At 41.7% G+C, this 19667-nt stretch overlaps 1 protein-coding gene and 1 long non-coding RNA gene across 2 annotated transcripts; one reads left to right on the top strand and one right to left on the bottom strand.

Moving 5' to 3' along the window:
- Positions 1–1196: 1196 nt before the first annotated feature.
- LOC308377613 lies at positions 1197–4077 on the top strand. The gene is made up of 3 exons (XR_013968953.1): positions 1197–1331; positions 2850–3049; positions 3507–4077. It is a non-coding gene; the product is annotated as an uncharacterized lncRNA (long non-coding RNA).
- Positions 4078–8079: 4002 nt separating this feature from the next.
- LOC308376963 (arylamine N-acetyltransferase, pineal gland isozyme NAT-3-like) lies at positions 8080–10656 on the bottom strand (the record flags this gene model as incomplete). Its single annotated transcript, XM_080853476.1, has 2 exons — positions 10620–10656; positions 8080–8959 (listed from the first exon to the last, which is right to left on the bottom strand). Exon 2 carries the CDS (start codon positions 8950–8952, stop codon positions 8080–8082), a length of 873 nt encoding a protein of 290 aa, XP_080709602.1. The 5' UTR covers positions 8953–8959; positions 10620–10656.
- Positions 10657–19667: the final 9011 nt, after the last annotated feature.

Raw genomic sequence — 19667 nt, 5'->3', positions numbered from 1 at the left:
AAGCAAAATCCCATTGTCCCTGACATTAACCAGCAAAGAGTTAAAGCCTCATTATGGGAGAATTTTTTTTTTAGCTCCCCTTAAAGTTGCAAAGTGTAGTTTGTGTCAAGTAAAGTAAAGTAAAGTTTTATTTTGATTGGAGTAAAGGAGAAAATAAAATTTTCGACGTGTATTTTTGCCATGCATTATTAGCACACATCTCAGATTGATGAGAATTAAACATATTTTCTAGGATTTTTTAGGGCTTTTGTTGTTCTGGACACCTCATAGAAATGATCTATGCTGAAAAAAATTAATTTACAATTAATTCTATTTTTGACTCCAAAAAGGGCCTGGCCTATTAGTCTAGTTTTATTTTGGTTTGAGACATCGGGAGATAGCCTATTCATGTCTTGAAAGTATGTTTTTAAAAATGATTTTGGTGATAGACTTGTAGTAGGCTACGGGAATGGCGTCTGTGCCACTGCCACCGCTCGCCTGGTAGCCTACGCTTGGTGTTGCACGTGGGCAAGGCGCAAGACGTTAATTCATCTACGTCAGAAAATAACAAAGTTTGATGCCCTCAGATGGTACCGATCAACCCGAATCAACGCACCGGCTCATGGACTCAAGGTTAATATGACGTTCCAACACTATTTACAATGTCACAACAGAAAACGGCATAATAATGTGTTAGTAGCTCATTGAACATTTAATGAGATAACAGTTCCAGCTACGTCAATCCCTCACACACCTGCAACCAAATGAGTGGGGCATTAAGCAGTGATAGTGGTTGGGACAGACTGGGCATAATTGTGTTGCGCCACCTGGAGGCCAGAAGAAATCGAGGGGTAAAAGAAAATATATTAAGGGATATTTTCTGCAATTTTTTTTGCACAATGTAGGCTATGCGGTAGAAGGGAAAATAGCGTCCCGAAAGAATGTGGTAAATTGATGGTTTTGCCTTGAATTAGCAAATTGCGGAATTGCGAAAAACTGGAGGGGTTTGATCCGGGTTGATCGGTACCATCTGAGGGCATCAAACTTTGTCATTTTCTGATGCTTTACGTGGACCCATAGATATAATAAAGTCTCGCGCCCTGCCCACCAACATAGTACAACACCAATAGGCGAGCTATGGCAGTGGCAATGGAACTGTTATCTCACTTGAGCAAAATGTTCAGGCTTCGTCATAAATAGTTGAGAACAAAACGAAACCGAAAGAAGCGTGAAGGCTACCAACTTTGTTTACTCTACAACCAGAATCTGGTCAGGCCTACATCACACTCTTGCTTCACATAAGAAAACGATCGAAGGAATTAGAGCTAATCTGTGATCATTAAATCGTAAAGGTAGGACTCTGGGTTTTGTGTTATCATTCAGGTATGGGAGGTTACTTGAGTGTCATGAGTAGGTGTCATGGACCAGCTTGTTATGCTCAAAGATATTTCCAACATACTAACACTGCTCTTCCATTTCTCACTTCCACGAATCACAGTATTAAACATAAATGCATTTATTTAGAATATTCGTTGGGGGAAATAGAAACAGGTTACTTTCATCCCTCCATAGACATTTGCCATGATAGCCTAGCTAGTCTATCCGTGTAAACAAACATGGTACAAAGTCTGGGCTTGTCTAAGTGGTCTACGGAATAAACATGCAGTTGAACCTTTACATGAAAACAATTCTTTAATATGCTACTCAAAAAATTCAACCGCTGGTGAAATTTGCATAGAACCTCAAACATGTTTTATCGGCTATAACTCTATGGTAAAAGGACATAACAGGTAGGAGTTTAGAGACATGAAGGTTATTTTTGACCCACGGGTGTATGTGTATGTATATGATTTTGGTTAGAGTAAGGTCAGAATGTATGGCTGTTTGGCTACATTTTACTTCACATGACATCTTATACAGCTGACCCCGACAAGGGGCAGTTCTAACAAAGGCATTCACAGCATTAAGATGAACATCAGAGAAAAGTAAGGATGTGATTCAATGAGTTAATTATATCTAATTAAACGTGAGGTATATGTGATGATACCATGAAAGCAGGCACTTCAGCCTATTTTTGCTACAAGGCATGATAAAAAGTGTTACAACTACACTTGGTCTCCCCCTAAGTGGCATGACTAACCAATAATTGTTTAGCACAACATCATACATGACTAAGAGCTTACACAGACTTTGCATACCTGGAGAAATTATGAATGTCATCAGACATAAATAAGTACGGTTGCAGATACAGCTATGCCATTTAGGACATTTAGCAAGCTATTTACGAGGTGTTTAAATTGAATATGTGTGTTTTCTATTGTCTTTTTACTAGCATGTGAATGCAGGAAAAGGTGGAAGTCACTTAGGGACACCTACAGAAAAGAGAGGAAGGGAGCAGGGAGGAAAAGGAGCTCTAGTATTGTAGATCAGCTTAGTGGGTATACAGTGTGCTCATAGTGTGCCTACATCATTTTGTAAGCGGCTGTCTTGAGCCTTGCATCAATATAACTCAGGAGCAAGAGCCCAGAGTGATGCCCAGAGGGTTGCACAGGGGTATAGTCTACATTTAACCTAAATCATCATCTCAACCTAAATGTGGTCGACTGATAAGTGTGAGTGCATTTGCTCAATGTAGTTTCTAAGCAGAAAACCGCAAAGATGAATGAACAGCAATTACAACAGAATCACTCATTCTTTACTGATTTGCCCTCTCTGTCAGAGGGTTAGGGTTAGGTCATCTGTTCAGGTTTAATTGCAGGTCTACATGAAGTTAATAGTCACCAATGGATATTCTTGAATTTGCCTCTAGTAGGTCTGAATGCCTATTTCAGACATGTCTGACTGTAATTTATGCGCATTTTCTTACTAAGGTCTACTAAGATGGTTAAGGTATTTTTCACTTCCATTGGATATGCTGGGAGGTACCTTGGAGAGATCAAGACAGAGCTCCAAAAAGGACTTCATGTGACCGAAGTCAGTGATGTTCAGGAATGTGATGTCATCGTGGCCCTCTGTACAATCGTCTCTCGAGCTGGAACTGATGTTGAGGCTGCACTGAATGTGATTCCACGTAGGTTAATCATCCTGTTTCATTCATGTTGTCTAGGATTACTATCAAGTATTCTAGTTTAAACTGTACTGTTTTAGTTATTTATTATGCTGTATTAATAATTGCTGAACTTTTGTGATGTATTATGTATACTGTTATTATAGTTGTGTATGTTTTTTTAATACACTTAATAGTATTACTTGTAATGTGGATTTTATGTGGACCCCAGGAAGATTAGCAAACTGCTATGGCATAAGCTAATGGGGATCCTTTAATAAAATAAAAAAATTAAAATAAATCATCCTGTTTACATAGAAAAATCCTGCAGAATGCTCTAGAAATCTTTCTCGTGCTCTCTCACGTGCTCTCTTTTTTGATAATGGACACATACATTTTATAGTAGCATTATTATCTGGCTTGTGTTGTGTTTCATGCATTTTAATTGCAATATGCTAAAAATGTCTTTAAACCCTTTCAGCCTCAAAGCCTACACTTCTTATGGTGTTTCACCACACATTCAACCGGGACGACGTAGTACCCGACACCCAGAAGTATGTCGAAGGGAGAGGAAAGACGGTAGACCTGCTTTTCAATGAAGACCAAGGACTATTTTTTTGCACAAGAAATGAAGACTCCAAGGGAAGGGCTGCAGATTTCCTTAGCGGATACGACACATTTTATCCTACATACAATGTGTTAAGTGCCGTAAATTCTTTGACTTCAGAAAAGGTGCTGGTCCTTTTTCTGTTTGTTTTGCTTATCATTATAATCATTGTTCTGGGAGTTTACGGAATATTTTTCTAGTTACCCTATGATTCCAGACAGCAACTCATTCAAGATCAATTGATTGGGTTTGCTATGCTTGTTTCATTAAGCTACACTAAAGTTGAAACATGAGCATATTCTAACTGAAATCCGATAGGCTATCAGAACCCTAAACCTCCAGGAACTATTTGGGATTCAGCCATTTTTGGTTTTGTTAAGTCATATATTGACAACACCAACGTAATTTATTTGAAAACATTAAAACGATGAAAAGCAATCAGTATTACTTACCAGTGTCATTCATCATTTCATTTCATTCATTTTATTTAAGAGTGCATTTTATTTTATTAGTTGTTGTTACTCAACTTCCTTCCTCAAACTGCACATTGTCTCTAACATTTAAACCATTTTATTGCATTTACTTTATTTATGTATTCAGTTATAGGCTAGACTACTGCTGAAAAAATCATGTGTACGGGCCATAACAAAATACTTAAGTGATCAATCAGTGTTTTGTCAACACACTTATTCCAGTGGGTAACTAAGATCTATTCAGACGCTGGCTGTTCATCCATTGAAATGACCTAAAATGGTCTAGTCTCGATTTCAAACAGAAACTACTGATCTTACATATAAAGGTCCACTCAATCCACACAAAGGGGGACAGACTGCCATCAAAGTGCTGGATGGAGATAATTTCACTGTTAACACTGTTAATGACTTTAGAATAAAATACAAGTGCCTTGTATTATTATTACTTATTGAGTCAATTCACACAGTAGCAGTGCAGTGCAGTGACAGAGAGTAAGAAGTTAAAAGCAAAGGGATGGGTGTGTGTCTCTGTGTGTGTGTGTCGTGGGGGCTTTTTGTACGTTGACTTAGCTATGGAGAGAGAGACACACACTCGTCCGCCCCAGAGAGAGAGACACACACACTCGTCTGCCACAAAGACGCAAGCCTCATGATCCTCTGTTTGCCTTGCGTGTTTGAAATCTGAAGTGTGTCATCTCATCGTTGATGTTTAACGGTCTTTCCACAGACATACACACACACACACACACACACACACACACACGCGAACGTCATGTGGGTCCTCAACATCTCGTCCAACGACAGCCTTGAGGAGAATGGGAGCATTACAGGAATCTCTTTTGTAAGTACAGCATTATTATACACACACATACACACACACTCACACACACAAACACACACACACACACACACACATACACAGAGATCCCTCTCTCTTCCAGCCTTACTACATACACACACACACAGACACACACAAACACACACATTTACACACAGACCCCTCTCTCTTCCAGCCATGTCCAACATTACTACACACACACACAAACACAAACACACCACAGACACAGACACACATTCACACACAGACCTTTCTCTCTTACAGCCATGTCCAGCATTACTATACATTGCTCTCTCTCTCTCTCTCTCTTTCTTTCTCTCTCCAGAATACACCATGAGTATGTGTGTGTGTGTGTGTCTGGGCTAAGTGTGTGTAGAAGTGCATATGTATGTGTGTGTGTGTGTAGAAGTGTATATATGCATGTGTCTCTGTGTGTGTGTAGAAGTGTATATATTTGTGTGTGTAGAAGATGTGTGTGTGTGTGTGTGTAGAAGTGTATATATGTGTGTGTAGAAGTATATATATTTGTGTGTGTAGAAGATGTGTGTGTGTGTGTGTAGAAGTGTGTGTGTGTGTGTGTAGAAGTGTATGTGTGTGTGTGTGTGTAGAAGTGTATATGTGTGTGTTTGTGTGTGTAGCAGTGTAGATATGTGTGTATAGAAGTGTATATATGTGTGTGTGTGTGTGTGTGTAGAAGTGTATATGTGTGTGTGTGTGTGTGTGTGTGTGTGTAGCTGATAGAGATCATTTCCAAGCACTGTTAATGACTTAAGAATATATGAATCAAGTGCCTTTAATATATTCATTAATATGTGTGTGTGTTTAGAAGTGTATATACAGTATGTGTGTGTAGAAGTGTTTATTGTGTGTGTGTGTGTGTGGAAGTGTATATATGCGTATATATAAACTAGTTTCACCTCTGACCGCTTTGATCTTTATTATTTCATTTCTTCCCCTCTCTCCCTCTATCCCCTATCTCTCTCACTCTCTTCCTCTCCCTATTTCTCTCTTTCTCAAAATACAAACTAGCGTTGTGGTGCTGCACTGTCTCTTTTACACTCTCTTTTTTTCTCTCTCAAGTACGAACTAGCGTTGTGGTTAAGGGGGGTTTTGATCAGGATTGATTGATTGCATCAGTTGATTGATTGCATCAGTATTGGTAGAGCAGGCCACGTGCACACAAAGACTGAAGAGTTTTGTAGATGATTAATGCAACATGTGTGTGTGTGTGTGTGTGTGTGTGTGTGTGTGTTCTCAATTCAATTGAATTCAATTTTATTTATATAGCACCAAACCACTAAAATAGTCTCAAGGCCCTTTCTGGGCCCAGGGCCTGAACCCCCCTCTAGCAAGCTCAATGGCGACAGGGGCAAGGAACAGCTACCTGCTAATCATGAAAAAAACCTTAAGCAGAACCGCGGCACATGTCGCTGTGGAATCACCCTCTCTTCACCCTCAGCTGCATCACACTCATCGGGCTCTTCTTCGCTGGGATTCACAAGCGTGTCGTCGCACCCTCAATGTATCCTTCACACACACACACACACCTGGGGCTGGAACATGTCTGTGTGTGTGTGTGTGTGTGTATGTGTGTATGTGAGTGTGTGTGCGGACTCGCTTGCGTGTTTCTGGTCATTCCAGGGACTACGTACGTGTGATTCTGGTTAGAATAGAGCCGTAAAGAGATTGTCCTGTCTATTGTGTGTGTGTGTGTGTGGTCATGTTTCCTTTCTCGACAGAGGGTGTTTCCTCTTAACGCCTCTTTCAGAATTGCAGCTCGCTGCCGGACAGTGCTAGCTGAATAAAACATGTCCTGTGATGATGTAAGCAGCCTTTTTAATCTTAGTCTTAGTTTTTTCACAGGGAGTAGGTGCGCCGTGCTTGTGCGTGCGTGCGTGTGTGTGTGTGTGTGCTTGTTTGTGTACATGAATGTGGCTGTATTTGTACCGAAGAGCTCCTCCATTTAACAGCGTTTCTTCTCTGTCCAGACGGGGAAACTCATCCTGAAGCCGCGTCCGCACATCCAATAGCAGCAGCCGAAGAAGGAGGATCCCACAAATCAGCAGCGCACTTAGCGGATGGGCGGGATCAGCGGAGGACGGAAAGAGATGAAGCCTCGCCTCTGGGCGGTGCTCAGGAGCCATGTATGAACTGTTTGCACACAGGAAACATCTCCATGGAAACGAGTTGCACTGTTGTCTGTGTCAAGTCCCTAGTGGAAGAGCTGCTGGTCCTTTCAGTGTGTGTGTGTGTGTGTGTGTGTGTGTGTGTGTGTGTGTGTGAGTGTGTGTGTGTGTGTGTGTGTGTGTGTGTGTTTTTGTGTGTGTGTGTGTATGTGTGTGTGTGTGTGTGAGAGAGAGAGTGTGTTTTCTGGTGGATGAGTTTCTGCCCATTTTTAAAGCAGCTTTAATAAACACTGATGTCCTCAGCTGATTTACTGCATGGCTAGGCACAGTCTGAACTATGAGGGGGGGGGGGGGGGCAGCTGTCAGGATGGAAGTGGAAACACACACACACACACACACACTCACACTTCTCCCTCCTGAAGTGTTTGTGGTGTGTGTAGCGTAACGCATAAGGAGTGTGTGTGCGAGGTTATGATCTTCCACTGATCATTCAGCTGTTGGGGATAGAGTGGAAGCACACACACACACACACACACACATGTTAGGATTAGTTGTAAGTGATGACCGTGCTTGGTCTTCAGAACTGTGTGTGTGTGTGTGTGTGTGTGTGTGTGTTTGTGAGTTTCAGAGCAGGCGTTGTGTCTCCCCTCATTTCTCCAAAGGTTTTTGCTGAAATGACTTAATTACACAAAACACTCCAAATGGGATTGATACCAAATTCCTAGCCTGATACTGTTTTGGAGCCATTGCATGTTGTGTGAATGGAGTGCACCTGTCTCTGTGACCGATCAGACATAAAGGGTCAGAGTGCACATGTCTCTGTGACCGATCAGACATAAAGGGTCAGAGTGCACATGTCTCTGTGACTGATCAGACATCAAGGGTCAAAGCTCAGAGTGCATCTGTCTCTGTGACTGATCGGCCGGAAGAGATCCAATCTACAGAAACTCAGGACGAAAACGGACCAAATTGAATATAAATGTGTGTTTTATTTCAAACGATGCACACCGTTACAGAGTGTAGCTGATTTGATTGTTTTTGAGTTTGAGGTTGTTGACTGTGGGCATGCCAAACTTCTTCCTCAGGACGTCCTGGACCTCGGCGTCCGTGATTTCACGCATCTCCATGAGGTCATACTCCTCCTGGTAGCCAAATGTGACCTCACTGTACACCCAGCCAATCAGAGCTCTGAATCCGGTGGGTGTCTGCAGGGAGCAGATTGATTTGTTGAGGAAGAGGGACTCGGGGGCGGTCTGGTAGTAGTGGGAGGCGGCATGGAAGTCCTCCGGCTGTCGGGGCTCCAGGCTGAAGCAGTAGATGTCTTTGGTCCCACGGCGGTCCACCAGGCTGGACTTCGTGAAGGCCTCGTTGGGGATCAGCGGTGGACGCGAGGTTTTCTCCAGGACCCACGTGCCGCCATCTTCTTTCAGGCGGAACATTCCGGGCGGCTGGGGCTGCTCCTTCCCTGCCACCAGCTCCAGGGGCTCCCAGATCTGAGAGCCCCCCCCGAAGCTGACGTCGGCGATGTAGGAGCCCCCGGCCACCTCCACCCTGTTGATGAGGTGGCCCTCCCGCTCACTGAAGCCGGGGAGATGGGGGTTGTAAACGCGCGCACCCAGGGTGGTGTGTGTGTATCCCATCTGCCCCAGCACCCAGGAGAAGAGCAGGTTGTTCTCGCAGCACCATCCCCCGCGGCGCTGCCGCACCAGCTTGTTGAAGACCAGCGGCAGCTCCATGCTGGCCTGCTGGCCGCTGTGCAGGCACAGGTTCTCAAAGGGGACGCTCATCACGTGCAGCCGGTGCACCAGCAGCAGAGTGGGAAAGTCTGGCCTCTCAAACGGACCACTGAAGCCGATCCTCTGGAAGTACTCCTGCAGGTCCATTATATACCTGCACAGGTGACACACACACCATCACATCAACATACAGTCGTGGCCAAAAGTTTTGAGAATGACACAAATATGCATTTTCACAAAGTTTGCTGCTTCAGTGTCTTTAGATATTTTTGTCAGATGTTACTATGGAAGACTGAAGTATAATTACAAACATTTTAGCAAGTGTCGATGGAGCACCTTGCCATAAGGCAAAAGTGATAACTGAGTGACTCGGGGAACAAAACATTGATATTTTGGGTCCATTGGCCAGGAAACTCCCCAGACCTTAATCCCATTGAGAACTTGTGGTCAATCCTCAAGAGGCGGGTGGACAAACAAACAAAAAACGATTTCTGACAAACTCCAAGCATTGATTATGCAAGAATGGGTTGCCATCAGTCAGGATGTGGCCCAGAAGTTAATTGACAGCAAGCCAGGGCGAATATTGACTTTTTGCATTAACTTCATGTAATTGCCAATGAAAGCCAGTGACACTTGCTAAAATGTTTGTAATTATATTTCAGTCTTCCTCCATAGTAACATCTGACAAAAATATGTAAAGACACTGAAGCAGAACACTTTGTGAAAATGCATATTTGTGTCATTCTCAGAACTTTTGGCCACGACTGTACACACACACACCAACATGTAGAAATTCCTGCGGGTGAGTTATACACCGACACGAGACAAAAACCCTGATACATTAAAATTAAAGATTAAAACGTTTTCCTATTGTTTTTTTTGTTTTGTTTTGTCGTGACAGACTGCTTCTATGCTGACAACGTTACACTAGGCCTACTGTCCGCCTCGGTTCGGTTCGGTTCGGTAGGCGGACAGCTCTGCCTCGGGTTATTATCATGGAGGTGGAGATCTAACATTAGTCCCGGTTCATCAAGCCTATAGCAAAGCAGCCACGTCGAAACAACTTCATAAAGCGTAGGCTCTCGTTATAACTCCCAAGTGTCACATCATTTTCGTTCGTCAACCGCAATAGCTGTTTACGGTTTTAAACTTTGGGAGCCTGCTACGTCCCTCACATTTCCTTATGAGATTCTATTTTAGAATCAATCTTGTAAGTACCAGGCTAGTTACTTAGTTTCACTTTGAAATATGTTGAAAATGTCGGAATTTGCATTTTTTTGGGGGGTATTTTTAAAGCCAAGTCATTTTTCTTGAAAACAAAGTAAGTTCGTAACAGAGGTTAGTAGACCTTGTCTATTTTTATCTTTAAATAATATGCAACGTTGGCAGCTCTGGTGCGTCCCAGCTGAAAGTCTTTGGACAGCCTCCCCGGAAGGTAATGTTTGAAGCACAGTGAATTTAGCGGCATCGAACTGAACGATCAGCTTCTAAAACTGCAACAATACCTAGCCTACCTCACCGTTTAACCATAATAAACCATTCATTTCTAACTCAACTCAATATGCTCTCCATACGAATGAGGAGAGATGAGAGCCTTAAATCTACCCACACACACATACAACATTCAAGGTACATTCTCAACAACATTAACTGAGGATCCTTTCTCAAAACAGTGAAGCGGTGCTGTACTAGCCTTTGGGACTCGCAGGGACACGCTCTGATGAGCTGCGTGTGTGTGTGTGTGTATGAGCCATGTACGTGCTGATGAGCTGCTACATCTGTGGGCCACTGCGCCATCAAAACAAATCGCTCACTGTGTTTTTTCGAGCCGTGTATCACTGGCCCCCTGCCAATGCCAGTCAGGACTTCTGCACAGTTCACCGGCGTCCCAACACAACATCATAAAAAGGGAGGATCAACAAGTCACACAGAAAGTATAGACAAACACTCAAAAAACACATGCAAACAAGCTGTGCTGCTTTTAATGAGAAACACTATCTGGCAGACATACAGTATGTGTATGTATAAATGTTGAGTAAATCCAGTTAAAACTCACCGTTCTGCTGCCAAATCTGGGTGTGTGATCTGGTGTCAAAGTGCAACTCAATAGGCTGGATCCTATCAGTAGCATAGCAAAGTCTCGTGTGTGTGTGTGTGTGTGTGTGTGTGTGTGTGTGTGTGTGTGTGTGTGTGTGTGCGTGCGTGCGTGCGTGCGTGCGTGTGTGTGTGTGTGAGAGTGTGAGTGTGAGTGTGTGAGTGTGTGTGTGTGTATGTGTTGTGTGTGTGTGTGTGTGTGTGTGTGTGTGTGTGTGTGTGTGTGTGTGTGTGTGTGTGTGTGTGTGTGTCATTCACATAGAGACGTGACCAAAGGGCCATACTGAATTTTCACCACTAGAGGGAGGCAAAGCAACACTAGCATGCATGTGTATTAAGCTGGTTTGTGTATAACTGTGTGTGGGACTGTGTGTGTGCGACTGTGTGTGTGTGTGCTTATGGCCGTTTGTGTGTGTGTATGACTGTGAGTGAGTGTGTGACTGTTTTTTTGTGCGATCTGCCTGTGTGTGTGTGTGTGTATGTGTGTGTGTGTGTGTGTGTGTGTGTGTGTGTGTGTGTGTGTGTGTGTGTGTGTGTGATATGACTGCTATCTGCTAGATCACTGTCTGGGGATGTTGAATTGGATTAATAAATGCACGCGCACGCACACACACACACACACACACACACACACACACACACACACACACACACACACACACACACACACACACACACACACACACAAAGTGCAGCGCCCCAGAGCAGAGTCATGACTCTGTGTCATGACTTTGTGTGTGTGTGTGTGTGTGTGTGTGTGTGTGTGTGTGTGTGTGTGTGTGTGTGTGTGTGTGTGTGTGTGTGTGTGTGTGTGTGTGTGCGTGCGCGTGCATTTATTAATGCATTTAAACGCATCTCTTACTGCCAGTCAACAGCACTTAGGCCAATCAACATGACCAGATTATCTTAAGCACATTGCGTGTGTGTGTGTGTGTGTGTGTGTGTGTGTGTAAGGAGGGCGTTTGTATGTGTGTGAGTTTCTGGGGGGGGGGGGGGGGGGGGTGTTGTGTGTATGTGACAATAATTACCTACTAGTTATTCGAAAGCCCCTCCGTTTGGGGTTGAATAGGATCCAAATAGGCCAGTGGGTGGTAGGTGTCTTATAGGCCTCTTATGACATCTAGCGGCTGCGGATGTGACTCGCGTGAACAACTTTGAAGTTTCTGGAGTAACGGATTTAACGGGACAGTCTCCACATCCTCCCTCGCGTGAAGTAGGGAGGGAACCAGGTGGAGTTCCTCCGGGATAGATGGGTATCACATCGCCCGCGACAACGCCCATGAGTCGCACAAACAGCTTGAATCCGTGTGTGCGTTGGGAAGCAGGCGTATGAACGGGTTACTCGGGATTCATAATTTACAGTCAACTAAATTAATTACTGACTGTCAACTAGGTGCCACCAATAAATAAAGCAGGATTCCAGTCAATGGAAAAATGGCCTCTCCCCACCGGCGATTGTTGTTGTTTACGATTTTCTATCAGTTCTCACCACACAACGACGTCTCATCTTTGCTCCTTGAATGTCGGTATGTAATGGTATGGAGTTATTGAAACTTACTACGTGTAAAAAAGACTAGAAATTGAATGTTTATGTTTCGAGTCTCAAGCCTATAAAGTTGCACTGGGTGCCTTTAAACGGCTGATTTGGCCTTGAATTAGCAAATTGCAGAATTGCGAAAGGAAGGAATAAGAGATATTCTGTGTTCATTAAACCATAAAAGGTAGGACTGTGTCATTTGGGTTTTGTATTATCATTCAGGATATGGGATGTTATTTGAGTGTCAAGACCAGCTTGTTGTGGTTTACTCTAGCTAAGGCTAGCTTGTGCGAATAGCCTAATGTCACGCGGTGATGACAAAGAAGAGAGAGAACTGGGACATCAGGTGCATTCCATGAGTCTCCGCTAAACGTCACCACCAGTGGGCGTTGACCTTTACTTTTGTCCTGGCTCTCCCCTACATGATTCTGACTTGAGCCTTGCCTCAACATAGCCTTACTCAGGAGGTTAATGGCAGGAGCCCACAGTGTTGCACAGGGGTATAGTCTGTATCAACGTCAACAACTGACTGTCAAATCAAACTAGAATATGCATTTCCTGGAGGAGCCAGTGCATGAAATGCAAAAGTAAAGAAAGAAAGAAGAAAGGAAAGAAGAGTGAACAAGAGTGAAAGAAGAAAGGAAAGAAGAGTGAACCAGAGTGACTATGGATAAAGAGAGTGAAGAGGGAAAAGTTTGAAAGAGGAAGAGAAATGGACTGAAGTAGAGAGATGGAGTGTGAGAAAGAGGAGTTGGAGAGGGAAAGACACAAAAGTGGATGGAGGTTCTAGAGAGACTGGAATGAGTGAAAAGACGAGGAAGGAGATGTTAGAATGATCGGTGGATAAAGTGGAAGATATAGACTTGGCATAAAGGAAGGATATGGAAGGGAGGAATAGGACTGTAAAGTCAAAGAAGGCTGACAAAATTTTTGAAAAAGTGTAGGGTTAAGGGTTATTGATGGACAGAGTAATTGAAAGAAGAAAGGAAAGAAGAATGAACAGGAGTGGATATGGCTAATGAGATAAAGAGGTAGTGAAGAGAAAAATGGAGTGAAGCAGAGAGATGGAGTGTGAGAAAGAGGAGTTGGAGAGGGATAGAAAAAAACAAGTGGATGGAGGATCTACAGAGAGAAGGAATGAGTGAAAATAGGAAAGAGAATGGACTGGAGGAAGTTACAATGTTACAATGATCAATGGACAAAGTGGAAGCTATAGACCTGGCATGGAGGAAGTAAAGGAAATGGAAGGACTGTTAAGTCAAAGAAGGTTGACAAAAAAGTTGAAAAAAGAGTAAGGAGGAATTGATGGACAGGGTAATTGAAGACGAAAGGAAAGAAGTGTGAACAGGAGTGGCTGTTAAGCTCCCATTTATGCTTATCCATTCCCACTGGGAGCTTTTCGGGCTCATGCTAGCCCAGATTTGTGCCAAACGAGTATATCAACCCTAAACTCGTATCTGATCTATGTTGACAGGCATCTGTGATTGAAATACCACCAGTCAATTCACCTTTCTACCTTTTACTTTACACACCAGATTGTAGCTCTGTCCAGAACAAACACAGTGCACATTGAACTGACTAGGTCTCTTATTGATTATCCCTTCTTGTTAGTTGTCCAGTAAGTTAAACTAGAACATATAATGTATAAAATAACCATACATCTCAGTAGGCCGCACAAGCGATATGTCTAATTTCACTGCCACTGCAAGGTTACTTCACAGTAATGGTATGTCTGTTATTTCTCCACATTCATTTTTTACATTTAGTCATTTAGCAGACGCTTTTGTCCAAAGCAATGTACAAGGGAGAGAACAGTCAAGCTACGAGCAATATAACTGGTGTAACAATAAATACTACTTTACATAAGAAATATAAAAAAAGAAAAGAAAAAGAAGTGCAGGAATGTAACTGCGAGTTAAGCACTAGTCGAATTGACAGTTAGGACGGGAGGTGCTCTCTGAAGAGTTGGGTCTTCAAAAGCTTCTTAAAAGTAGAGAAGGACGCCCCTGCTCTGGTAGTGCTAGGCAGTTATTTCCACCCTTGTAAAACGTATTTCATCCTTCAGATAAATTGTTGAGTTGTGGTGCACTATTGCTGCAGCTACCGTTGCATTCGGAGGAAAGAATAAATGATGGAGTTATCTTTAGCCGTTGGGGTCTTGTGGCAAGGGTGTTAAGTGTAACGGCGGTCAGCCAAAGGACTGTTGGATACTGCAGTGCTTTTTTTCGGAGAATGCTTAAACTTCATTAAAATCAAACGAACAGTGAAAACCTCCAGTCACCTTAATACCCACAGAACTAATGAGTACCTCCAGAGTGAATATGTGAGCTAGAGGCCATTCTTATTTTTAGCGCTGCTCTTTTCATTAGCCGGATGTGAAATGTGTGACGTTGACCGTCTATGATTATCTTCTGGTGAACTCAAAGGCAAGTGTCAGTATGGCTGAAAGCAGTGGAGTCATAGCATAAGCGACCCAGGAGGAGCATGTTGATGATACTGGATGTGTTTACTCCTCTCTGTCATTTAAACTGAACCACAGCACTACCCTAGTCTCTCACTGGTTTGGCTTACATGTTAATGTACCACATTTCGGAAAGAGATAGACATCAAGTTTGAACCAATGGTGATTACTGTGCATCTGAAAAACATCTTTCACCTGTTGAACAAAAACCTACCCTTCTATAGTGTCACAGGCTTAATTTGAGGTTTTAATAAAAAAAATCCATACATCGCCAAGGCACATTATATGACATTAAAAACTCAAAACATATGCATAGCATTTGAATCACAACATTTATTGTGAGGCAGTAGGACTCAGGATCAGTGTAAAAAAAAAAGTACCTGATCAGTCCTCATCAAGTTTTGGTCAGAACATGAGAAAACAAATAAACCCTCTTTCTCAGACAACATGCACAATATAACATTTCAGAATATGCAGAGAAAAACAAACGTTGAAAGTCATACCATTAGTTACTATAATTCACACCAAGTGCAATTCTTCTATAGCCTCCAAGCCCTGACAAAAGATCACAGACGTCCCATGCATACGTTTACAGGAAAGAACCATTTAATCAAATTCAAAGCTGAAGTATTTAGCAAACTTTTTTTTTCTCTCCAAAAAATCATGAAATCTATTCACTACTTGTTCCAAGATCGCTTAACTTGTGCAATCGCTGCTGTGCCACAGTTAAAATCCCACGCCGGACTTCAGGGAAGAGACTCAAGACGTGCTCGTAGTTACTAATACTGAGGCTGTACACGCGGCATTGGGTCACTGCTCTCACGGTTGCTTGGCGTCTGTTTATGTCTGTCACCAAACACAACTCTGAGGGAACAACAAACAAACACACACTGCTATTTGCTGACATGAATATTTAATTTAGAAACAATTTATTCTTTGTATGCCTATGTGATAAGAAAGAATGAGACATCACAATTTCCATGTGTTGTAAACTGCATTGGATCAGCTCGAAAGAGTATGTAAAGTATAGAGTATGTATATCTAGAAAGAATGTATATAGTGTGTATATAGTATATAGTGTAGTACAGGAATTCTTGAGATAGAACTCATTGTAATTCTTAAAATGTGTTTAAAAAATGTGAAATAATTAGATCAAACAATAAAACAAGAACTTATTTATACCACAAAACGTTAATTAATGTTTTTTGTACAAATATTTTATTATTTTACATCACCTAGTGTGCTGCCTGAACCTAAAAATACCCTTGTCCGAAAGGAAGATTCATGACTTTAAAATACTTAAATAATAGTTTTAAATAAAATAAAACAAACACAATAGCTACTGTGATCATGTATTTTAAGTAATTATTCAAACTGTATAGAAATGTACTACTTAAAATATATATTTATGTACTTTTTACGTGATTGAAATTGTGTCCGGAGTTTCTGTCAACACCATAAGATTTTTCTAAAAATGCAAAAAATCAGGCATTATATTGGCCAACTCACTCTCTAAGGACCCCTTTTCCACTTCCTGTTTGGTGGACATGCCATGAGGCCACTGCTCTGGTTAGTAAATATTTCTAATTTTTTCCTGAATTATCTTCTTTTATAATACCAGCTATGTTACAACCATTGTGTCAACACCGTGGACGATAAAATTCAAGGTTTATGTGATTTTATTAAGAAATAAAAGTCTAATCTAACTTTATTGTTGAGGCCACATGCAGCTAGTGAAAAACAAGATGGCTTCTGCAAAGAAATCACATGTTATGATGAAAAATAGAAGATTTCGTCAACACCATAAGACTCCATTAGACTCCATTAGACGTCAACACATAAGACATTTTGTCTTATGGTGTTGACGACTTACCTTATGGTGTTGACAAATGGGACTTAAATGTACCATTCCAAATACTCTTCAATTAAATAAAACTCTGCTGCATTGACACTTCAAACAACACAGACCAAATTAACGGAGTATTTCATTCTAAATTTTAATGCATCTATTTCCAGCGCTAGGAAATTGATATAACATTGATATATACAGCCAATAAAAGAAAAAAAAAATTGTATTCTCCATCACTACCTAAAACATGGACGTACATATCATGTTCAGTGGTGGCCAAAATTATTAGAACACTAGGCATATTTAAGAGGTTTCAGTTGTTTTTGTTGAATTGGCCATTAAAATACCCTTAAAACTAATGAAATACCTACAAAGTCATCATTATGCTATATAAACCATAGAATAGAGCATTCATCAGTAGATTTAGGTAAATTTCCGTACAAAAACAAACTAGGCCTATTTCACACAATCATGTTCCTTCACAGAAGAAGCCAAATTACTTGTGTATTCATTGTCAGGTGTGATCATGGTTAAATTGATGGTGATGCAAGAGTCTTAGGACACAGCTTGGTGATTCTTTTGAATGCACAAGGCCTATCTTCTGCATTAAGTGATTGGTAACATCAGGGTTTTGTCACTGAGGCCACACCACCAATTGGTATACATTCAAAGCCTCTAGAGGCAGTCTTGAAGCAAATGTTGCTCTTTGAACATGGCTAAGGTGAAGAATGAGCTAATGAGTGAGTAACGGGGGTTTGTTCTATTAAAACGAACATTTTATTCTTTTTTAAAAGCCTGCCAGGATTTATAAGATTTATTGCATTAACCTAGCACAGGGTTTTATCTAGTAAGAGTTATCACATTCCCTGCTCCTACTTGCTTGCTAATGCATACATATGTAGGCATAAGGAGCCCTTCTAAATAAAGGGAATGTGATAATATTTACTAGATAAAACAGACAGTAGTGATGGTTTGCGATTGGCGCATGCAAATGTTCCCTGTCTGAGAATATGTTCCCACGCCTATTTACAAATCCATGCCGCGGAGGAAGGTTGAATATAAAACAACCCACCCAATCAGAATAGGCCGTTTCCACAGTCAAATCAGGGCCCTTAAGCTGGCTAAACTCTTTGTTTTGTTCTGTAATGATGAAAAAAATTATGTATTTCTCTGACATAATGCATGCTCACAAGCAAGCCACCTTTGTGAAAAACACCTTAATTGAATACAGCTACCAGGAAGGCAATGCTCTTCTTATTGAACAACTAACCTGCATATATTCACATATGCCCTATCTAATTCTGTGGAACAAGTCGGATTTGAAAGGTTGAGAGAAGGCAGAGGTCTTCCCCTGATCCCTTAACCAAAGAATTGGGTGCACTCATCTTCAGCCAACCTGTCTACTAATTCTCCAGCCAACATCAAAATGAGGAAGAGCTGCAGACAGATTGAGCTCCTGCGTGGACAGTTTGTGGAAGACATAAACTGAGGGAAAGAACTGAAAAACAAAGCTGTGTGGTTGACAGCCGTTACCTCCAAAGAAAGACCCATCTGACAGTATTTGGGTGGAACTAGGTGTGTCCACTTGAACCTCGCCCCTCTCAATGAAAAACATGCAGTCACCGACGGTCCCTCTCCTAATGATGAGTTCCCCGGGTTGATAGTATTCAAACTCCAACTTGTGCAGCAGCTCTGACCGGTAGACAGGATTGGTGTCTTTGAAGAATGGGTGGTTTTTGACGAGATTGGAACAATTGAAGCTTATGATTTCCTATTGAACAGAAGAAATATAAGTGGATGTTTCATTAGAAGACACATTGATAAAAACGTTATATGAGCGGTTTGTCACCACAAGACTGTTTTTTCTTCATTGCCCAATTTACACATTTTTGTTATTGTGTGTTACCATTGTGTTTCTTTATAACACATGTCCCTTAAATGAAAAAGCAACAAGAACTCATGTTAAAACTAAAATTGTCCATTAAATAGTCTAACAAAGCACACCTACCTACCGGTATAAAGGAAGTATACATTCTTAAATGCTATCCAACACCACCTTACACAACAGACCACAACCCTTTTTGATGACACCCATCTGAGAACTGCTGTACAGTTGCCATAACACAATGTAATAGAATAACATCCACAAAATGCTAAAGTCAGTCTATCATCCACAATTAGAGGAGAATGATTTAGATATAGAATGGAATGTTTTTAAACTGTTATAACTGGCACATAGATAGTAATTTGGCCCAAACCATTTGTCTTCTAGGTCTCCTACGTGCTGTAAACTCTGATCACGTTACAGCAAAACACATATAAGTAGGCTAATCATATCTGTTTATTGGAAGGCATAATACCCCCTTGTAAGTGAGTGGGCCACCATAGACTTCATTACCCACAATTCCCTTATCACATTTCATACCTTATCTACATTTCATTGACCTCGCATTGGTTACATCAAAGTCATAAAAAGGGTGATGCATTTTGCCCCTTAAAACAGAGACAAACCCAAAAATCTGTCTCTCTGGCGGTGGTTTCACACACGTGAACATCATTCAATTAAGAGATACCCTCTCTGCAGAACAAAGGACAACCCACGACATAGCATTGAACTTTTGGCCGAAGTTCAGAAAATATTTTGACGCGTCTAGTTGCAACCAAGCTATACTGGTAGTATATTACTGCAGCCCAGCAGTGTTCTGAGTAGGATAAGGCGGCCGGCTTCCTTATTCCTTCTCCACGTCAACAGAACAGAACTGAACATCCATCTAAACCGATCGGACCTCCAAAGGCCTCCGCGAGTTCGCCTGACGAGGCACAGAAAGAAGGACAGATGGACATTCAGTGAACCTACGTGGCGCGTTGTTCACGAGGAATTCCGAAAACACAGTTGAATGCTAAGCAAGAGCGTTCTTCAC

Source organism: Sprattus sprattus, assembly GCF_963457725.1.
Source record: "Sprattus sprattus genome assembly, chromosome: 16".
In the NCBI taxonomy this organism is placed as follows: Eukaryota; Metazoa; Chordata; class Actinopteri; order Clupeiformes; family Clupeidae; genus Sprattus; species Sprattus sprattus.
The sequence above is the reverse complement of the archived record's forward strand: the minus strand, read 5'-3'. Positions and strand labels throughout refer to the sequence as shown.